The following is a 23,023-nucleotide window of genomic DNA, read 5'->3' as shown; positions in this document are numbered from 1 at the left end:
TCAAAGGTAAGTTTTATAGAGCTGTCGTTAGACCGGCCATGTTGTATGGGGCAGAGTGTTGGCCGGTTAAGAACTCTCATATCCAGAGGATGAAGGTAGCAGAGATGAGGATGCTGAGGTGGATGTGCGGGCACAATAGGATAGATAAGATTAGGAATGAAGCTATTCGGAAGAAGGTAGGCATGGCCCCTGTGGATGACAAGATGCAGGAAGCGAGGCTCGGATGGTTCGGGCACGTGCAGAGGAGAAGCCTTGATTCTCCGGCGAGAAGGTGTGAGCGGTTGGCCGTGGTGGGTACGAGAAGAGGTAGAAGGAGGCTTAAGAAGTATTGAGGAGAGGTGATTAGGTAGGACATGGTACGACTGCAGATTTCTGAGGACATGACCCTTGATAGGAAGGTCTGGAGGTCAAGCATTAGGGTTGTAGGTTAGGGGGTAGTAGAGCTTTCCTTACTTCATACCGGGGGTGAGGCGAGGTTGGATTAGGGTTGATCTTAGATGGCTTGCAGTTTATGTTGAATCCATACTATCCTTGCTGTTTATCTTAGCCCCGAGCCTTAGTTACTGGTTACTGTTATTGCATGCATTTATCTTTTGGTTGTTATTCTGTTACTATTACGGTTTCTACAGGAGTTATTAATGAATTGTCTTTTTTTTTTCTAAGCCGACGGTCTATCGGAAACAGCCTCTCTGCCCTATCGGGATAGGAGTAAGGTCAGAGGTGGCTTAACCCCCAAGCCACTAAAGCGGCCGCTTTAGGCCTCACAAAATTAGAGGCCCCAAAAGTTACTCTTTTTAGATGTCATTTAAATATTTATTGTATTTATTATTAAATAGTGAAAAGAAATTTCTTCAGCCATCTATTGTTACCTTGTCAACAATTGTTAATAACATAATTTTATATTTTATGTTGTCTTTTTTCGGAGTTTGTTGAGAAAATTCAAATGAAAGTGAAAGGCAATCAAATCTGCAGTTACTTTCTAGTTCTTTTTACTCCAACTTGAGCAGATTTATTATAACTCTTTCTTTGTAAGATATTTTCTTTAAGCTCTATGTAGACACGCTTCAAGCTAATTAGATCGTAAAAAATTATAGTTGATTGTTTATCATCTTTGTAAAATACAAATTCCCCCACGATTACTTGGGAGGCAATGCTATATAGTGAGTTATGTTGATGGTCATGTGAAAAGAAAAAATTCAACATTAAACTTAATAAATCTTATCAAAGGTTATAAATGTTTCAACAAATATTAAAGGGGTTGGCTACATCGTCAATATTAAACTGCATCTCAAAAAGAAGATAGAATATACTTCAAAAAAAAAATCTAAAATTATGAAACAAGTTTAAGGCCTCTTATTATGACTTGACTTTAGGCCTCCAATACCATTAAGCCGCCTCTGGGTAAGGTCTGCGTACACATTACCCTCTCCAGACCCCATTTTGTGGAATTTTACTGGGTAGTTGTTGTTGTTATTTTTATGATGTAGAAAAAGTATTTTTTTTTCTTTTCAACAAAATGAGTATTTATTTTCATGACGTAAAAGAAGTATTTTCTTTTATTTTAATAAAATGAGTACATTCTTTTCATGATATCGAATAATTTATTTAACAATTGTTGTTGACAAAAATAATTATCAAACATGAAAAAATCTAAAAATAAAAAAGAAACACATTATCATATATATATATATATATATATATATATATATATATATATATATATATATATATATTATTATTTATTCGTGGGCTATTTTAGGTTTGATGGACCGCTGTTTAAGTTAATTCTTTCTTTCCGCGATCTTTTACGGAAGAGTAATGGACGATTTCCAATTTCAGTTTTCGTGCAAACTTTTTTAATGGAAAAATGCAAAAATTATCAAAACGTCTACACTCGTCAATAGTATATCGTTTTTTTGCTCTCTCTCTCTCTCTCTCGGTGGAAGTTTTGGTTTTTCCTCTTCCATTTTTTTTTTCTCATTCGCAGCCTATCCGTTCTGTTCTTCAGGTTTGCCTCCATACGTCGTCGCTTGCCTTTAATTCCGCCGGTGACCGGTAAGTACTATTAGGGGTTAGGTTTATAGACGAAGTTGCTGATTCTTGCATAAAGATAATGTCTTTGAGCTTATATTAATGGGTTTGGATTGTTTCCTGACTTTTCTGTGAACTGGGTTTTTGTTTCTTAGTAAAGCATTTGAACTCTGGAAATTTTTAGAATATGGACTACACCTTATGCTATGCAATGACATATCTTGTTTCTGTACTGGGTTTCTGTTAGCAGTTGGCATTTGAAATTGAAAGAGTGTGATACAATAGTTGAAAGTTCTTTGTATATGGCTACAACATATGTCATGCTCCGTTAATTCTTGTTCCTTAGAGTTTACATCTTTTAATTGGTTTTGAGCTTCTTTGACTGTGTTGGTTTGTTTCGTCTTTGAACATTGATTTTCCTTGCATCTGATGGAAGAAACCGGAAGTAAATTATTGTAGCATAGAGCAATAACCAGTTTTGCTTCTTTGGATTTTGAAGTATTAGAAGAAAATAGATTACCAAATAAACATCAACATATAATAAAATTTCTTACTTACCTGAACTTTGTTTCCTATAACTTATCATCTGTTCAATTCCAAGTATGTTGCCCTCCTATATTTCTTAATTGATGCTCTAAAACTATCTTGCTTTCTTACATCCCAAACCAGCACTTTTTATTTGCCATTAGCTCTTTTTGGGGCTTATATGTGGTCATACTTCATATAACAGTCATTTGTTAAGGGGACATCAGTGAAATGATCTCTATTTCTTGTCAATTGGCGCTTCAAACATGTTTAAATACTGGTTACTTCTATATGCTTACATGTTATTCCTCCAAACAATAGCCTCATGTTAGTTAATATGTTCAGGTGAATATATGTGCGGGTTATTCAGCCATTGTCATTGTTTCAAATTTATCATCAAGAAGGATAGGTGTAAAAAGGCGAGGCAGCCAGTATAACATAGTGGCCTCCAGGAGTGCAGGTGACCAGTAAAGTGTATTAGCTAGCTGTCACTGGAGAGTGTTAGCTTGCCAGAGGAAGTACTATGATTGCTGCTTTTCAGCTCCATTAAACTGTACGATATTCTTCTTAGTTGGCTCAGAGCACGGGCCAACGGCAGCTAGTATATATAACTCAGTGTGTTTTTATTTTCAATTGACTATCAACCTGCTGCCTCTCCCAAGACCTGAAAAGCCACAGTCAAACAGCACAAAAACAATAAAGAAGGTGATGGCGATGATCGTCAGGAGAAGCAGAAACTCTGTATGTCTCTTGCACGAAGTCCTCTCTTCCAGCCACTCACTTCCCTGCTCATACATCCAGAGACAGACCTATGTAGATGTGTACATGAAATGGAAGAAAGACTCTTTTTTTGACTCCATTGATACCATTCACAGATCAGTTCAGCTCAAGCCTTTAATTGCTCTCAAGAACTGCATAGTCTCCTCTTCACCTGATGATTATTGCGTCCCCATTTCTGCTATTTCAAAGAAAGGCTTAGAGTTAGGAATACCCATTAAGGTTGCCAGGTTCTTGAGGTTGTACCCATCTGTTTTTGAGGAATTTACTGGCCCTAATTACAATTTGCCTTGGTTTAGGCTGACCCAGAGGGCTGTTGAGCTTGATAGAGAGGAGAGAGAGGTGTATGTAAAATTTAAAGATGATATCGTTTCGAGGCTGAAGAAGTTGATACTGATGAGTGGCAGGGAAAAGATGCTTCCTTTAAAGGTAATTCAGGGTCTGCAATGGTATTTGGGTTTACCCGATGAATTCTTAAGGAACCCAGAAGACAACCTTGATAAGTGTTTCAGACTTGTGGAAATGGAAGATGGATTGAAAGGGCTAGCTGTTAATGTCGATGGAAGTGAGAGATTTTTATCGATGATGCAGAGGAATGCAATGAGGAGAGGAGTGTATAGTGGTGTGAAGGGTGAGGTGCTAGAATTTCCATTATTTCCGTCAAAGGGATTGAGACTTAAAAGGAAGATTGCAGACTGGTTTGATGAGTTTCAGAGGCTTCCATATGTTTCACCCTATGAGAATTATTCTGGTTTGGATCCAAATAGCGATATAGCGGAAAAACGAGTGGTGGGTGTGCTTCACGAGTTGCTTAGTTTGTTTGTTGAGCATGCTGCAGAAAGGAAGAAGCTTTTGTGTCTTAGAAAACACTTAGGGTTGCCACAAAAAGTTCACAAGGCGTTTGAGAGGCATCCTTATATCTTCTATTTGTCATTGAATAATAAGACTTGCACTGCAATACTAAAAGAAGCTTACTGTGATAGAGGGGCTACAGAGCAACATCCTTTAGCAAAAGTGAGGAAAAAATACATCAGTTTGATGAAGGAGTCAGAGGGTATACTGAAACGTAAAAGGTTAAACAATAGACCACATGATCAGGGTAACATGAATATTAAGGATTTGGATTATACAGATGATGAAGAAGTGAAACTGCAACAGAGTAGCTCTGCTCTTTGAGGTTTGCAGCTAAAACAACTTCTTCTTTTTTAAGGTCTTGGATCTAAAGAAGAACCGTTTTAAGTAGGCAGCCAGGAAATTTTTTCTTAATCTGGAACAGCTTCCAAGGTGGGATAAAGGCTTTTTGGGTGGAAAGGTGGACATAGCGCGTGAATTCTGCACCTCTCATTCGTTAATGGTGATTCCAGTATGATGGCACTGACCACAGAACATGCAAAGGACACATAGCATGATGTATTATCAATGGAGCTTCAAGTCTTAAACAAGAGTACACGATTTGCTCGCGAGATACATTGTTACATGGTTGATGTGCTCTATCTCTATATCTGAAAGGCACAATGCTACATGTATGAAGTGATGTTGGATAGTTATTGAGCTCACTGTATCTCATTGTTTTCTCAGACATCTAATTTAAAATTTTTTGTTTCCTTTGTTTTATGCTTTCTTTTGTTGTTTCTTCTTAGGTGACAAAGATCCAATGCTTTGTTTGGCTATTGATTGAACCGTGGCCTGTGAGAGTGAGACCTCAACATGCTGACAATCACTTGTGGATTTATCAGTTACATATGATACGTCTACTTAGGAAGGCCAATTCCATCAGTAGGAACAATTAAAGCATTTTCTTGATGATTTTGCTTCACCAGAAATTAATTACCCTGCTAGCTAGAAGAAATTCAGATAGTCGAGTGTCTTGACTTTGTGGAAAGATGGAGGTCTCGAGTGAAAATAATAATAAAAGCTCTGGACCCCAGAATTCTTCTCAGTTGTGTCAAGATGCAGAATGTTTTTCAATTAAAAAATAAAAAAGAGCAATGTAAATGCTTGTTGTAACAAATGAGAAACCAAACCTACTAGAAAGGGACTAATCCAAGCACTAAGCTTGAAAAGACGGGATACAGTATTATGTAAAGCAAGTTACTTATCTTTTAATTACTTTGCTCTAACACAACGTGTCCTAAACTGTTACTTCCAATTTGATTTTTATTGTCCTTTTTTTTGGGAAGGTACTTAAGATAATCTTTTGAGATGATAATGAAATCCACCACTCCTCCTTTTCCCGCTGACACTCTTCTTGATTCTCTTTATACAAATTAGACTATACTTCTAGCTGAAGTCCATCCACTACAGATAAGGGTGGCATGTGGGCTGATTAGGCCCGGGACCGACTGAGGACCGCGAGCCCAAATGGGTAGTGGACCTAAACGGGCCTAACCGTTTAGGATCGGGACCGGGTGGGGGTGGGCTTCCAGGTGGGCCGGTCTCTTTACATAGGCCCGCGAGACCGGGACCGTTTGGGATGGGGACCGGCTGATAAGTGGGCCGGTTCAACCGATCCTAAACGATTCTAAGTGGGCCTAAACGGGCCCAACGACTATTTAAAAAAAAAATTCTGCCAAAATGGCCGTTTTTAGCCGTTAGTGCATTTAAAAATAGTTGTTTCTAGCCGTTGGCTATTTATAAAATAGCCATTTAATCCTCCAAACTTTTTATAATTATACGTTTTCCCTATTTTCAACTATAAATACCCCCTCATTCTTTCATTTTTCTCACAAAATCATCAATCTCTCTCTAATTTTCTTCTATGATTGGTTATTTTATTGTTGCAATTTGTATGAAAAATTGTGAAGTTGGTAAATTGAAGTATTCAAGTCTTCAACAATAATTAATTTTCAACAAGTTGTTCGTCAATTCGGTAAACTCGTTCCAACTCTTAAGTTTTAATATTATAGTTTTGTTTTGTTTTATTTACTTTCGTATTGTTTGATTAATTAAGATGGATTTTTCGTTAAAATTTTTTTTTTAGGGAAAATCCAAGAGTGGTAAATCTAGTGGTCAATCTATTCCTCCTTCAATTCCCCGGGCACCCCTACACAAATCCCATACCCGCCCTCCACCTGCTTTGTCACGACCCCAGTTCGCCCTCCTGAAGTATCGTGACGGCACCTAGTCTCTACGACTAGGTAAGCCTAACAAATTGCAGAAACAGAAAACAACAGAATAAAACTAGTCAAAACTGCAGAAATAACATAATAAAGCGTTTGAGATGCCGCTCGGCATATACAATACAAACTCTCGAACTGAAACAACATTTTCCAAAACCCGGAATATCATGAAATCACAAGCTTTTGAATGACTACAAGTGTCTAACTCCAGAATGCCTAAACAAAGGTAAATACAGAAGGGCTAATACTTTAAGGGAGAGTGGAAAGGGACTCCTCGGTCTGAGGACGCGACAGATATACCTCGAAGTCTCTGGAGAAATTGCCTCGCCTCAAGGGTAGTAGGGATGAGTTGAAGTACCTGGATCTGCATATGAAAAACATGCGCAGAAAGGGCATGAGTATACCACAGCAGTACTCAGTAAGTGCCAAACCTAACCTCGGTCAGGTAGTGACAAGGAAAGTCAGGGTCCTACTGAGTTTAGGTGAAAAACAAGGTATAACCGTATAGAATAAGACAATACAATTAAGTGCAAAGAATAGTAAGTAATACAGGATAGTAAGAACAACAACAACTACAACAGAGGCAAAATAAGCACAGAAAGAATACAGCTCAACACAGAGGAAACAACCGGAGATCTCCCAGGATACCGTCCTGTAGTCCCAATTATAAATATCCAGTGGATCTCCCAAGTGCCTTCCCGTAGTCCAACTCATAGTGCGCGGGGATCTCTTGGAATACCGATCCGTAGTCCCAAATGTAAATATCCAGTACTGGGAAAATCTACCAGGTGCAGTCCCGTAGTTCCAATATAAAAGTGCAGGGGGATCTCCTGGAATACAAATACGTATTCCCAAAGTAAATATGCAATGAGATCTCCTGGGATACCGTCCCGTAGTCCCAAAGTAAACACACAGCAGCAACACGAAGAATACTCAATTCAATTTAAATTTCATACCAAGGTAAAACAGGTATTTCTAGCCTAGCATGCTGCACAGAATCCAAATAAGGCAGTTTGAGCAAGTAAAACAATTAAGTCAATTAGACATGCTTCCCTAAGCTAATAGTAGGCTTAAAATTGCGAGTAGTATAAATAGGAATGGAAACACAATTAAAGTTAATTAATGAAAACATGATTTTTAACAATTAGCACGAGTATGCACTCGTCACCTAACGTACAAGGCATTTCAAATATCAACAATACCAAATCCTAAGGGGAGTTTCCCCCACACAAGGTTAGGGAAGCCACATACCTCGAGCCGGCTCAAAATCAACCCGTAACCACGCTCTTGCCACGAGTACTCGACTCTAAATGACCCAAATCTATTCAATTCAATTTCATAATGTAAATTTAACTTCAAGTAACTGATTCCACTAATTAATTCTAAGCTAAAACGCGAAATTAGAAAAATTGACCAAAACGCCCCCCGGGCCCACATCTCGGAATCGGATAAAATTTACAAATTCGGAATCCTCACACTCTCACGAGTTCATATATACAGAAATTACTCAACTTTTTAGATTCGTGAGAGTCTAAGAACTTTTTCAACTTTTCTCCAATTTTTCACCCCAAATTCGAATTTAAAGGATGAATTTAAGCATAGATTCGTGAAAATTAGTCAAAACCGAGTAAGAATTACTTACCCAAAACCCCCAGGTAAAAATCTCTCTCAAAATCGCCAATCCCGAGCTTCCAAATCAATTTCTAAGATTTTGAAACTAAACCCTCTATTCTGCCCATTTTCTGACCAGTGAAACCGCATCTATGGCTTTGGGACCGCACATGCGGTCCCACTTCTGCAAAGACCAAGTCATACCTGCGACTTTTCATTAAACGGGGACTTTTCGCTTCTGCAACTGCCTTTCCGCACCTGTGGTCTCGCAGGTGCGTTCCACGTCTTGCACCTGCAACTTCTGGAGTCTGGACCCAATTCCGCTTCTGCGGCGCCGCACCTGCGGTCCCACACACAGAGGTGCGGTTATGACAGGTTTAGCAATTAGATTTTGCTTAAGTCCAAAAATCAATTTTTGTTAAGCACCCGAAACTCACCCGAGGCCCCCAGGACCTCAACTAAACCTGTCAACCAATCCTAAAACATCATACGAACTTGTTCCAACCTTCGGAAAGCTCAAAACAACATCAAAACACCGATTTAACATCGGATTCAAGTCTAAGAACCCCAAAAAACTCTCAAATTACGCTTTCGATCAAAAAGTCTATCAACCTTCGTCCGAATGACCTGAAATTTTGCACACACATCACATTCAACACTGCGGAGCTACTCCAACTTCCGGAATTCCATTCTGACCCTTAGATCAAAATCTCACTATCGAACCGGAAACTTCAAAAATTCAACTTTCGGCATTTAAAGTCTAAATAAGCTACAGGCCTCCAAAATGCAATCCAAACACGCCCCTAAGCCCGAAATCACCCAACGGAGCTAACGGAGCCAACTTAATTCCATTCTGAGGCCGTCTTCACACTGCTCCGACTACGGTTCAAATTCTAAAACTTAAACTCTCATTTAAGGACTAAGTGTCCCAAAACTCTCCGGAACTCCAAATAAATCCTCCTGTCAACTCACAATAGCAGAAACAAACACGGGGAAAACAGTTAATAAGGGATCGGAGCGTTAATTCTTAAAATGACCGGTCAGATCGTTGCATGCTCCTATTCGATATACAGCAGCAGCAGGATCTTCAATATGTTCCCTAGTCCAAAGGTGTTGCCTCTCCTAATTAAAGGGAAGCAAAGCACAATTAAACTTCCACTTTATCGAAACCGAGATGTAGCATCTATGTCTATCTTGTCCCTAAAGAACCAGGAAATGAAAACAAAAAGACATATCTTAAGCTAATTGCAAACAAAAATTGATATGCCAAACCTCCATTTACATATGCTGCAGAAAAAGAACTCTATATGATTAGAGGCCTAGTACAAAATGGTACATATCACAACCATATCAAGGACTGCTTCTGGCTTTTACCCTCCCCATCTAAACTCTCCTTGTTCTCTTTGATGTCATATCAAAATTACAGTGGTAAGCCCAGCCAATATACAGAGTTTTAACTATTTTGTCCTGTAGGCAAAGAATAGTGAATTTCATTCCTGATCTGAAGGTCTGAGATTAAACAAACTTTTGGATGATACAAGTTTGATTCAACTTTGTGTAACCTCTTGAAGCATCTCTGCCACCTTCTTCATTCTTGGTCGTTTTGCTGGAGTGGTGTCGGTGCACATTAATGCTACCTTTAGAGCTGCAAGCATTTCTTTCCTCCAAGCAAAAGAATTGGTGCTCAGCCTTGCGTCGAGTATCTGCTCTGGTGTTTCTCCTCTTGCAGATGCACCGTGAACCCACCTGACCAAATCAACTCCTTCACCAAAAGCTTCATCAACAGGTAATCGAGAGGTAAGGATCTCGAGCAAAATAACCCCATAGCTATAGACATTTCCGGGAGCTGTTACTTGCATGGTATATGCATACTCTGTTGAAGAAAAGGAATTAGTCAGACACCATAAGTATAACTTCCAGAAAAATAAAAAAAATAAAAATCTTAACTAGTCTTTCGAGCCATAGAATACCTGGAGGAATGTATCCAAATGAGCCAGCAACAGCACTGATACTTGCAGTCCCTCTAGACGGATCAAGAAGTCGGGATATTTCAACTTCACCAACCAAAGGCCTGAAATTAGAATCAAGAAACACATTCCCTGAAGAAATATCAAGATGGATTATGGCCACGTGATGAAGGAACGCTAACCCTTCTGCAACTCCAATGGCGATGGAAAGTCTCGTCGGCCAGTCAGGTTCATATTCAGGTCTCTGGCTAGACTCGTGAAGAAACTGAGCCAGCGTCCCATTGGCATAGTATTGATGTAAGAGTAGAACGACGTCTTCATAGATTGCAAACCCGATAGGCCTAGTTAGATTATCATGACAGAGTTTACTTAGCTTTTCAAGCTCTCTGATCATTTTGTTCTGGTGATGAATTATAGTTTTGTCCATTGACTTTAAACTCTTAACAGACAAAATCATCCCAGAAGGCATGTCTGCTCTATACACATCGCTGAAAGTGCCCGTGCTAATCTTATTTGAATCTTTCCTGACTGCTTTTACAACTGCATCAAAATCTATTGCTTGCTTGAGATTCTCAACGAAAACATTCCCCGCAACGATCACCGGTTTGCTACAAATTTCATCAGTGGTATTTCCAGCTTCCTTGGTGGTTTCCTCTTGTTTCTCCCTCATCATGAATAGTAAAACAACCACCGTAACGGATACAAAAACTGCAAAACCAGAACCAACAACAGCCAAAATGAGCCGGTAGGAAACTCGGTGATGGTAACCATTGTGCTCATAACCATATATATTTCCACAATCACTACTCAAAGGCTCACCACAGAGCCCTTTGTTTCCAAGAAAGCTTGAATTTAGGCTCTTCTCAAATGGTGCAAAAGTGGGTATAGGGCCTGTGAATTGATTGTTTGAAAAGTTAACCTCTATCAAACTCAGCATGCCCTTCAACTCCAATGGAATATTCCCTGAGAGCTGATTATTAGACACATCTAAAGAAACCAACTTGTCAAGTTTTCCAAGATCCTTGGGCAACTGGCCGCGGAGATGATTATGACTCAAATTCAATGAGATTTGTAAGTTCTTCATATGACCAATCTCAGTAGGGATGATTCCAGTAAGATAATTACTCCCCATTTGCAACTCAAGCAATTTTATGCAATTCCCAATCTCGCGAGGTATTTCCCCTTTCAATGAGTTCTGTCCCAGCAGCAAGAACTGTAACTTGGATGTGTTGCATATATCTCCCGGTATGGTTCCATTGAATTTGTTGTTACTTAAGTCAAGCTTGTTGAGATTCTTGCACCTAAGAACTGATGTTGGAATCTCTCCAAACAAATTATTTCCAGAAACAATCAACTCCTGCAGATTGTTGAGCTGGCCAAACTCAGGAGGAATAGTACCAGAAAATCCATTTGAAGCTAAATTAAGAAGAGTGAGATTAGCACAGTGCGCGAATTCTGAGACAATCTCTCCAGAAAGAGTGTTATTATCTGCTTCAAAATAAGTAAGACTAGTGATATTTCCAATTGCTTTAGGGATGCCACCTATGAGCTTGTTATTCCCAATTCTAATGTTTGAAAGGCCTTTGCAATTCCCAATTGAGTCAGGAATAATGCCAGTCAATTTATTATTAGTCAGGATCAGAAATTCAAGCTTCTCCATAGCGAAAATACTCTCGGGAATTGTCCCTTGAAGCAGATTTGAATGAAGATTCAACAACAAGAGCTCTGAGTGTAAGCCTAAATTAACTGGAATATCACCACTAAACTCGTTCTCATAAGCAGCAAACACTCTAAGGTTGGTCAAATTCCCAATCCACATTGGAATAGAACCATTCAATTTGTTAGTAAATATTTGGAAATATTGCAAATTCTCTAACCCTTGAAGCTCATCAGGTATTGAACCAGTGAGCAAGTTGTTTGAAAGGTTCAATGCTTTAAGGTTGTTGAGCCTACCAAATTCTCCAGGAATAGAGTTTCCAAACATATTAAAAGACAAATCAAGAAACTGAAGTTGAGACAAATTCCCAAATGCTGATGGAATTAAGCCATGGAAATTGTTGTTAGAAAGGTCCAACCACTTCAATGCTTTAAGCTCAGATATTAGAGTCACATTACCTTGTAACCGAAAACTAGAAAGATTCAGCCTTTCCACCATAGAATTGTTTGAACTGCAACTAATGCCATGCCAAGAGCAGAAATTAGAGGTGTTCAGATCCCACACAGATATTTCTAGCTCTTTACCAATTGCCTCTACAATTGCCTTTTCAAGAAGAACCTGGGAATTACCAAGTTGACAACCTAACAATAAACCAACTAACAAAGCAGTGAACAACCTCAAAGTTTCCATTTTTGGGTTGTTTATCAAGAAAACACTCTTCTTCCCCCCAAAAAATGGAACAATCAAGAATCCATTAGGAAGAAAATGCTAGAACCCAATCATAAAAGGGAAGTCTTTTTGAGACTCAATTAGGAGAGACAAGAAAGGGTTAAAAAGAAAAAGAAAGATTCAAACTTGAAACACTCAGGAAGTGAGCCATTTCAGGAATCGTGAAATGGAACAGAACAATAAAGGTGTAAGCTTTAATATTCAGAAAGAAAATGTAGCAACAAAGAAGTGAATGAACCCCATGTGGAGAAAAATGTGGAAAAGAAAAAACAAACAGAAGTACCAGAAGAAGAAATAAGTTGCTGATTAGATTAAGGTAGCAGAGAAGGGAAAAAGAAAAGATAGAGTTTTAAGGACAAAAAATAGGAAGATGATGAAAAAGGGAAAAGGGGTACAAAACAACATTGATTTAGGCAACTGGTGTACATGGGCCAGGTGTTGTGTTTTTCCTAGTGTCCTAATCCCTCCCTATAGAAAGAAAGTGTGTTGGGAGTTTCTGAAAAGAGAAAAATAGAGAGAGAGAGAATCTATTGCAAGTGATATGACTATTTGAGTACTCAACTCAAACTGACAGTGTCACGAGAAATGAGCAGTGTGAGTGAATGAAACTGTATCAATAATCTCAGACTGCAACTGCTACTTCCTATTACTTCCAATAATATCACATTTTTTCCCCTTTAAGATACATATGTATACTTGCAATCAAATAAATCGTGTCTTTTCAAAATAATTATCATAAGATTAATATAATCTCCTTCTAAAAGTTAATAATTCATTTGTTCACTTTATATTGCACTCTTTCTTGTTTATGCCGTCCCCCCCCCCCCCCCCCAAAAAAAAGAATTAGTACATCCACCGGCGGATCTAAAGGGCAATGTGCGGGTTCCCGGGAACCTAGTAGATTTTGCACAGTCCTTGTACATATATTAAAAAATTTATTAAATATTTATAAATATTTAATTGTGAACTCGATTGCTAACTTGAGATCATTATAAGAACCCATAAACTTCAAAGTCTGGATCCGTCTCTCACTGTACATCATTTTAATATTTGAACAATATTTGGGATGGGCCGGCGGTCCGCCCTAGGTGTGCACCGATCGTCTCGTTCCTTCTGCCAGCGATGCGCTCCTAGCGTTAATTGGTCGGGTCGTGCCTCGGCGCGTTACTTTGAAGAAATTAGAGTGCCCAAATCGCTTCCTTGAGCTGATAGTTTATTGTAAACAATTTCTCTATCTCAACAGGTAGATATAAGGCTGCATACACACTACCTCCCCATACCCCACTATATGAAATTATACTGGGCTTGTTGTTGTTGTAATGACATGCTTTTATAACCATAAAAATATCATAGCATGTTTAAGAATACAAATTCAGTTCAATAAATACTTACTAGCACTCACTCAAAATTTATATCAAACCAAGCAAGTTAACTTTCAATTGAGAACATATAACTTAACTATTGGTTAAGTAAGTGCGTATAATGGGTTTGTATTTTTAGTAGGTGCCATAATTCTTTAACACTATTGCTCAATCAAATACCATAATAGAATGAAAAACATAAACAATATTGATGGAGGGAAAATATAAAACTTTCTTGGAGCTAATGTGTTCATATTGGAGTGGAAGAAGCACAAGATTTGTCCAGGAAATTTGCTACATATGGTATAGAAATAATTGTAAAAATCCAAGAAGATGAAGAACAAAGGGAGTATCCTAAAGTAGAATATCATACATATGCCTAGGATTCCGTCCCATGTGAGATATGTCGTTTTGGTCTTCTGCCCTGTCATTCTCTGATATGACATAACCAGCAAGAGAAAGGGAAAGTGGGCGGGCAAAATTAAAATCAAAATAATGATCTTTTACAGTACTCCACTAATTCACTTCCTTCGTTTCAAAAAAAAAAAAATTGTAATAGGAAGGTCAAATTACCTAACTTTTGATGTATTAAATATAAAATTTATAATTCTTTTATAAAAAAATTACATGTACTATAAGTCGCAATTGTTAATAATTTAAATATTTAAAAAGTATTTGCAGAAACATGATAAAAAATATCTTTTGACTCCCCAAATAGTAATACGTCCTTTCTTTTTGAAATGGAAGAAGTATGGTAACATATAACATTTTATTTTTATCCAAATATTAATTATATTTGTCATATAAATTTACTTATAATTATCTTATAATTAACTTAATTATATAAATAATTTTACATCGTCGATATATAAACTTAAACTCAAAAAATATATTATTAGTAGGAGAAAAAAAGTGAAGAATACTTAATGTTTATATCCGAAATCCCACCATCGGGACCGTGATCTCGCCTAACATTTCACTTGCTAGACAAGCCAACATTAACTAAACGGCAAAGGACCAAATATACCAATGTACTATGAGAAAAAGTTTAAATATATTCTTCGTTATACTTTGGGTCCAAATATATTCCTGCCGTAATACTATCGATTCAAATATACCCTTTTTTTGTTAAGTTTGTCCAAGGTGGACATCCAATCCTACGTGGCACTAATATTTGATGAAGTGGACGTCACATGACATGTCACCTCAGCGCCCCTAATCCATGTATAAGACTAAAATTTGAAATACAATATTTTTTTATAGTAGCGGTAATGGTGGGAATAGTAGTGGAGGGGAAGAAAGTTTTAGTGGTAAAAAAAATAGAAGGGAGGGGTAAAATGGGTTAGGGGCGCTGAGATGGCAAGCCATGTGACATACACCTCATCAAATATCAGTGCCACATAAGATTGAATCTCCACTTTGGACAAACTTAACGGAAAAGGGGTATATCTGAACCAATAGTATAGAGATAAGGGTATATATGGACTCAAAGTATAACGAGGGGTACATTTAAATATTTTTTGATAGTAAAGGGGTATATTTGATCCTTTTCCGTTAGCTAAATAACTTAATCATTTTTAATAACTCATATCCAAATGCTATTAATGATAACCGTAAAAGTCTGAAATAGAGTGATATAATACTAAATAACGTAATATAAACATATCCGAAAATCTGGAGTCACGAATACATGAGCATCTAGAGTGCTACAGATAAAGTCTAAACAAAATACAATTATTTTTAAGCTAAATTAAATAGTAATGATAGAATAGAAGGGGACTTCAGGGATGTGGACGCCATGCAACTATACCTCAAGTCTCTTATCACTCGTTTTGAAAGTAAATTCTATGTCCCGAGGCCTTAAAACCCTCTTTTTTTGTCTCACCTCGATTTGCATGCACAGTCCGGGCGCGTTTCTGAAAAGCTTTTATGTGAAATATAAGAAAATTTATGAAATTGGCCTTTAAAAATTGATTAAAGTGTACTTTGGTCAACATCCTTGAAAAAAGAGACCCCGGACCCGTGATTCGACGGTCCCGTAGGGTCCGTAGTAAAATATGGGACTTGGGCGTATGCCCAGAATCGAATTCCGAAGTCCCAAGCCCGAGAAAAGAATTTTTAAAGAAAATTGTTTGCTGGAAAAATATAAAGGCTTTTAGAAGTGAATTGATGCAATTTCTTGATGGTATCGGGCCCGTATCTTGATTTTAGAGCCCGGTACAAGTTTAAAATAATAATTTGGTTGAATCTGTAGAATTTGGTAAGAATCGGAAGTGGTTTGGTATAAAACAGACCTATAGTTGAGAGAAAATAGAAATTTCAATGTTCTTGATTAATTGTATGAATTTGAGGTTGAATTCATAGTTGTTAATGTTAGTTTGATAATTTGATCGCATGAGCAAGTCCGTATGATATTTTTAGACTTTCATGCATGATTGGCTTAGAGCCCCGTGGGCTCAGGTGAATTTTGGATAGGCCACGGAGTGAATTTAGACTTAGAAGATAACTGTTGCAGGTTCAGAGAAGTTGTAGGTCTCTAAAATAAGCTTCGCGGTCTGCGGTGAATCTTTGCGACCGCGGTAGGGTTTTCGTGGTCAGCGGTGGGCAAGGTCATATCTTCGCAGTCACGCTCGATATTTCGCGGTCCGTAGTGGAGCTCCGCGGCCGCGGACCTTTTTTCTGCGGTCAACGGTAAGGGTTTGAGGGAGGTATATATAAACGAGATTTTTCAGCCATTTTTCATTTTTCAAAACCCTAAAACATAAGAGGCGATTTTTCAAACACTCTTTCTTTCCCAAAACACAAGTAAGTGATTTTGAACTCATTTCATTCACTTCTTAACTTCGTTTTATAAGATTTTATCCTTGAATCTAGGGTTTTCATAGTGGAATTGAGAATTTTTTGTAGAACTTAGAAATATCGAAATTTGGGGATTTAGACCTCAAATTGAGGTCAGATTAATTGTATATCCGGGCTCGGGGATAAATGGGTAATTGGGTTTTGGCCCGAATTTCGGGTTTGGACGAAGCGGGCCGGGGGTCGATTTTTGACTTTTTGGGGAAAACAATGAAAAATCTATTTTCATGCATTGGAATTGGTCTACTTAGCAATTATTAATATTATTAAGTAAATTATGATTAGATACAAGCGAATTGGTGGTGGAATCAAGAGGTAAAGCAGTAGTTGAGGCTTGATTGTATTCGTGGCATTGAGGTAAGTGTTTGGTCTAACCTTAGCTTGAGAGAATAGGAGTTGTAGTCTTATTTGCTATGTGTTAATTGTTGAGTACGACGTATAGGTATGGTGATAAGTACCTATACGTTGGTGTCAAGCATGCCCGTGAGTCTTATACTATGATTATTGTGACTCCGATATGTATTGTCCATGCTTAATATGATGATTATCAATTGAAACGAGGCTTATGGAAGTATTCTTGGTAATTGAACATTGTAGATCATTGGATCAAGTTGAGATTTATGTTGTGAAGTGATTGTGGAAATGAGGAGAGGTTTATGATATTGTTTTCCCTTGCCAGGATATTTTTGTTATACTATTGTTCCCTTGCCGGGATTCTATTGTAATTTTATTGATTCCCTTGCCCGAACTGCTTTGTGATTGTTGCTTTGGTAAGGAAGAGTGGAAAGCACGAAGGGTGATGTCGTGCGTAATATTTGTGAGTGAGTGTTAATGCACAAAGGGTGATGCCGTGCCGATATTGTGAATATAAAAGCACGAAGGGTGATGTCGTGCCATGATATGAGTGATAATGCACGAAGGACATGATTATTTGAGGTAAAAGCACGAAGGGTGAGCCGTGCCGAATCTATTGATTCTTATGGTGAGAACGAGAGTAAAAGCACGGAGGGTGATGCCGTGTGCTTGTTACTGTTTTCCATATTCTTGCCCATAATTGGATTTTGGTGTTCTTTGTGCTTCTCTACTGAAATTCTATTAGTACTTGATATTCCCCGTAGCATTTTCCCCCTTCCCATCTTTAACTACTAGTTTCTTTGTTATTTTTGCTGTATATGATATAACTGCACAGGTTTATTTGGTAGTCTTGTCCTAGCCTCGTCACTACTTCCCTGAGGTTAGGCTCGACACTTACTAGAACATGGGGTCGGTTGTGCTGATACTACATTTTGTACTGTGTGCAGATCCTGGTACTGGAGTATTTGGACCATAGAGAGGTTGTTGCCTTCAGTCCAGTGGAGACCCGAGGTAGTCCTGCAGACGTCCGCAGGCCGTGGCGTCCCCTTCTATCTTTTCCATTCTGCTTTTATGTATTTCAGAGGCAGACTTGTATTTTCCATTCAGACCACTGTTTGTAGTATTCGTAGATGGTCTGTGACATTGTGACATCAATTCTGGGTAGAATTGTATTTTGGATTTTTGTATTAGTATTTAGTTAAAATATTAGATTTCATCTTTCGCATTTTTTGTTTATTATGATTATTCTGCTGTTGAGAACATGTTAATTCGTAAATGTTAAAAGGTTAAGGAAAAAGGGTTAGTAAAATCTATAATACTCGGCTTGCCTAGCTTTCATGAGTAGGCGCCATCACGACTCCCGAGGGTGAGAAATCCGGGTCATGACAAGTTGGTATCAGATCCCTAGGTTGCTCAGGTCTTACAATTCACGGACAAGCTTGGTAGAGTCTGAGAAATCGGTACGGAGATGTTTGTGCTAGAGTTAGGAACAGTTTCACTTCTATTCTTCTCTGTCGTGCGATTTGGTTTCTCAATGTTAATTGAACTTCCACTTTTTTCTTTCACAAATGGTGAGAATACGTACCGCTTCATCAGCAGACCAGCAGCCCGGGCCCCCAGTAGCAGCTCCTGCGAGGGGCAGAGGCCGAGGCCGTGCTAGGGCTCGAGGTAGAAGTAGGACTCAGCACAGAGCTCGAGCAGCAGCACCAGCAGCGGAGCCTCAGGTTGAGTTTGACGATGAGGTTCCATCCCAGTCAGTTCCACCAGGACCAGCTCAGGTCCTAGAGGGGTTCATCGCCATCCCCGTACTTCAGGATGCTCTGGTCCATCTAGTGGGCCTTATGGAGAGTATCGCCCAGGCAGGCTTGCTTCCTGTAGCACCAGTCTTCTCTCAGGCTGAGGGAAGAGTACAAACTCCCATTACTCGCACTCTGGAGCAGATGGCTCCCCAGGTTCAGACTCTAGTAGCTCATCCAGTTGGGGTAATTCAGTCGGGTGTAGTGGCACAAATCGGTGAGGGGCCAGCTATGTTTGATGATGCCTTGTGGAGGTTGGACAGGTTCACCAAGCTTTTTACTACCACTTTTGGTGGTACATCTTCTGAGGATCCCTAGGATTATTTGGACAGCTGTCATGAGGTTCTGCGGAACATGGGGATAATGGAGATCAATAGGGTAGACTTTGTTGCTTTTCGTTTGTCTAGATCCGCCAAGACTTGGTGGAGGGGTTATTATTTGGATAGACCAGTTGAGTCACTGGCTTTGACTTGGGATCAGTTTTCTAAGCTATTTCTGGAGAAGTTTCTTCCTATCACTCAGAGGGAGAACTATCGAAGGCAATTTGAGCGTCTCCAGTAGGTTTCTATGACTGTCACTCAGTACGAGACTAGATTTATTGACTTGGCTCGCCATGCTCTTCTTATACTTCCCACTAAGAGAGAGAGAATGAGGAGGTTCATTGAGGGACTCGTCCAGCCTATTCGATTGCATATGGCTAAGGAGACATGGAGCGAGATTTCTTTTCAGGATGCAGCAGTGTGGCCAGGAGAGTTGAGATGGTTCTATCATAGGGGAGTGGTCAGGGGTCTGACAAGAGGCCTCGTCATTCTGCCAGGTTCAGTGGTACCTCGTCTGAAGGCAGTGATTCTTTTGGTAGGGGCCATCCTTCCAGGCCATTTCATTCAGCACTACAGGCTTCTCACGGTGCTCCAGGTGGCCGTGGTTCTCATATGTAGTATTCTAATTAGCTGCCCTATAGTGCATCGCCAGCTCCTATCAGTGCACCTCCACTCTAGATTTTTCAGGGTCGCCAGTCCCAGCAGCCGAGGGCTTGTTATACTTGTGACGACATGAGGCATATTGCTAGATTTTGCCCTCGAGCACCGAGTAGCTCTCAGCATCAGGGTTCTCGTGCCATGGTTTAGGCACCGAGTGTCCCACTGCCCGCTCAACCAGCTAGAGGTGGAGGTAGAGGTATTACAGGTGGAGGTCAGGCCGCTAGAGGTGGAGGCCAGCCAGCAGGAGGCCATCCCAGAGATGTAGTTTAGAGTGGTGGGGCCTAGCCCCGATGTTATGTTCTCCCAACCAGGCCTGAGGCTGAGGCCTCCGATACAGTTATCACAGGTACTGTTTTGGTTTGTAGTAGAGATGCCTCATTTTTATTTGATCCAGGATCTACATACTCCTATATGTCATCTTATTTTGCACTATATTTGGTCATGCCTAGTGATTCCTTGAGTGCTCCTGTATATGTGTGTACACTGGTGGATGATTCTATTATGGTAGATTATGTCTATCGTTCATATATAGTTGTGATTAGGGGTCTTGAGACCCGATTAGATCTGTTATTTTTGGATATGGTTGATTTTGATGTCATATTGGGGATGGATTGGTTATCACCTTACCATGCTATCTTGGACTGTCATGCCAAGACTGTGACCTTAGCCTTGCCGGGGTTGCCTCGTTTGGAGTAGAGAGGGACTCCTGGTCATTCTACCAGCAAGGTTATCTCATATATGAAGGCTCGACGTATGGTTGATAAGGGATGTTTGGCCTATTTGGTGTATGTTCATGATTCTAGTGCTGAGGTTCCTTTTATGGATTCGGTGCCTGTTGTTTGTGAGTTTCCTGAGCTATTTCCTTCAGACCTGTCGGGTATGCCACCCAACAGGGATATTGACTTCTGCATTGATTTGGCTTCGGGCACTCAACCCATTTCTATTTTGCCATATCGTATGACCCCGCCTGAGATGAAAGGATTGAAAGAGCAGTTGCAAGATTTGCTTGATAAGGGCTTTATTAGACCTAGTGTCTCGCCTTGGGGTATGCCGGTGTTATTTGTTAAGAAGAAGGACGGATCGATGAGGATGTGTATAGATTATCGGCAGTTGAACAAGGTCACAATCAAGAATAAGTATCCATTGCCAAGGATTAATGATTTGTTTGATCAGCTTCAGGGTGCCAAGGTATTTTCGAAGATCGACTTGAGATTTGGCTACCATCAGTTGAGGATTAGGGCATTCGATGTCCCTAAGATAGCTTTCCGCACTCAGTACGAGCATTATGAGTTCTTGGTGATGTCATTTGGGTTGATAAATGCCCCCAACAACTTTCATGGATTTGATGAACCGAGTGTTCAAGCCTTACTTGGATTGATTCGTGATAGTTTTCATTGATGATATTTTGATCTATTCCCACAGCCGGGAGGAGCATGAGTAGCATCTGAGAGTTGTTCTTTAGACTTTGAGAGATAGTCAGTTGTATGCTAAGTTTCCGAAGTGTGAGTTCTGGTTGAGTTCAGTTGCATTCTTGGGTCATATTGTATCAGCAGAGGGTATTCAGGTGGACCCTAAGAAGATTGAGGCAGTCAAGAACTGGCCTAGACTCGCATCAGCTACGGAGATTCGGAGTTTCTTGGGTTTGGCAGGCTATTATTGTCGGTTTGTAGAGGGGTTTTCATCAATTGCATCCCCGATGACCAGGTTGACCCAGAAGGGTGCCCAGTTCAGGTGGTCGGACGAGTGTGAGGCAAGCTTTTAGAAGCTCAAGATAGCTTTGACTATGGTGCCGGTATTGGTTTTGCCCACAGGTTCAGGGCCATATATAGTGTATTGTGATGCATCCCGTATTGGACTTGGTGCGGTGTTGATGCAAGATGGCAAGGTCATTGCTTATGCTTTGCGACAGTTGAAGATTTATGAAAAGATTTATCCATTTCATGATTTGGAGTTAGCAGCCATTGTTCACGTGCTGAAGATTTGGAGGCACTATTTATATGGCATGTCATGTGAGTTGTTCACGGTTCACAAGAGTTTGCAATACTTGTTCAAGCAGAAAGAGCTAAATTTGAGGCAGAGGAGGTGGTTGGAGCTGTTGAAAGACTATGATATCACCATCTTGTATCATTCGGGGAAGGCCAACGTAGTGGCTGATACTTTGAGTAGAAATTCAGTCAGCATGGGCAGTCTTGCGTATATTCCGGTCAGTGAGAGACCGCTTGCTTTGGATGTTCAGGCTTTAGCCAATCAGTTCGTGAGGTTGGATATTTCTGAGCCCAGCTGTGTGTTAGCCTGCACAGTCGCTCGTTCTTCATTATTTGAGCGTATTCGAGATCAGCAGTATGATGGTCCTCATTTTCTTGTCCTTAGAGACACAGTGCGGCACGGAGGGCCAAGCAGGTTACATTTGGAGATGATGGAGTTTTGAGGATGTAGGGTCGTATTTATGTGCCTAATATGGATAGACTTCGTGAGTTGATTCTAGAGGAGGCCCATAGTTCCCGGTACTCTATTCATCTGGGCACCGCTAAGATGTATCAGGATTTGCGGCAACATTATTGGTGGAGGAGGATGAAGAAGGATATTGTTGCATATGTGGCTCGGTATTTGAATTGTCAGCAGGTAAAGTACGAGCATCAGAGACCTGGTGGTTTGTTTCAGAGGATTGAGATTCCTGAGTAGAAGTGGGAGCGTATCACTATGGACTTCGTTGTTGGACTCCCATGGACTCAGAGGAAGTTCGATGCAGTGTGGGTTATTGTAGATAGGCTGACCAAGTAAGCGCATTTCATTCCTGTGGCGGTTTCCTACTCTTCTGAGCGGTTGGCAAAGATCTATATCCGGGAGATTGTTCGTCTTCATGGTGTGCCCGTGTCTATCATTTCTAACCAAGGTACACAGTTTACCTCATATTTTTGGAGGGCAGTTCAGCGTAAGGTGGGCACACGGGTCGAGTTGAGCATAATATTTCATCCTTTAACAGACGGGTAGTCCGAGTGTACTATTTAGATTTTGGAGGATATGCTCTAAGCTTGTGTTATTGACTTTAGAGGCTCGTGGGATCAGGTTTTGCCTTTAGCAGAGTTTGCCTACAATAACAGTTACCAGTCAAGCATCTAGATGGCTCCCTATGAGGCTTTATATGGTAGGCGGTGTCGGTCGCCGGTTGGGTGGTTTGAGCCGGGAGAGGCTTGGTTGATGGTTACGGATCTAGTACAGGATGCCTTGGACAAGGTTAAGATCATTCAAGATAGGCTTTG

The 23,023-nt window shown here is 39.9% G+C and overlaps 2 protein-coding genes across 2 annotated transcripts; one reads left to right on the top strand and one right to left on the bottom strand.

Annotated features, from left to right (window-relative positions):
* Positions 1-1,861: 1,861 nt before the first annotated feature.
* Positions 1,862-4,947, top strand: LOC104218584 (protein WHAT'S THIS FACTOR 9, mitochondrial). The gene is made up of 2 exons (XM_009769112.2): positions 1,862-2,055; positions 2,902-4,947. The coding sequence occupies exon 2, from the start codon at positions 3,265-3,267 to the stop codon at positions 4,507-4,509; it is 1,245 nt and encodes a 414-aa protein (XP_009767414.1). The 5' UTR covers positions 1,862-2,055; positions 2,902-3,264; the 3' UTR covers positions 4,510-4,947.
* Positions 4,948-9,281: 4,334 nt separating this feature from the next.
* LOC104218583 (leucine-rich repeat receptor-like tyrosine-protein kinase PXC3) lies at positions 9,282-12,495 on the bottom strand. Its single transcript, XM_009769111.2, has 2 exons — positions 10,034-12,495; positions 9,282-9,936 (listed from the first exon to the last, which is right to left on the bottom strand). Exons 1-2 carry the CDS (start codon positions 12,375-12,377, stop codon positions 9,611-9,613), a joined length of 2,670 nt encoding a protein of 889 aa, XP_009767413.1. The 5' UTR covers positions 12,378-12,495; the 3' UTR covers positions 9,282-9,610.
* Between the last annotated feature and the right edge of the window lie 10,528 nt (positions 12,496-23,023).

The sequence above is a fragment of the Nicotiana sylvestris genome, chromosome 12 (genome assembly GCF_000393655.2).
Source record: "Nicotiana sylvestris chromosome 12, ASM39365v2, whole genome shotgun sequence".
NCBI classification, from domain to species: Eukaryota; Viridiplantae; Streptophyta; class Magnoliopsida; order Solanales; family Solanaceae; genus Nicotiana; species Nicotiana sylvestris.
The sequence above is the reverse complement of the archived record's forward strand: the minus strand, read 5'-3'. Positions and strand labels throughout refer to the sequence as shown.

Coding starts and splice junctions, on each gene's coding strand:
- LOC104218583 (XM_009769111.2), bottom strand. CDS start 12,377: ATGGAAACTTTGAGGTTGTTCACTGCTTTGTTAGTTGGTTTATTGTTA. Junction 9,937..10,033: donor ATTTGGATACATTCCTCCAG/GTATTCTATGGC, acceptor TTTCTTCAACAG/AGTATGCATATACCATGCAA.
- LOC104218584 (XM_009769112.2), top strand. CDS start 3,265: ATGGCGATGATCGTCAGGAGAAGCAGAAACTCTGTATGTCTCTTGCAC.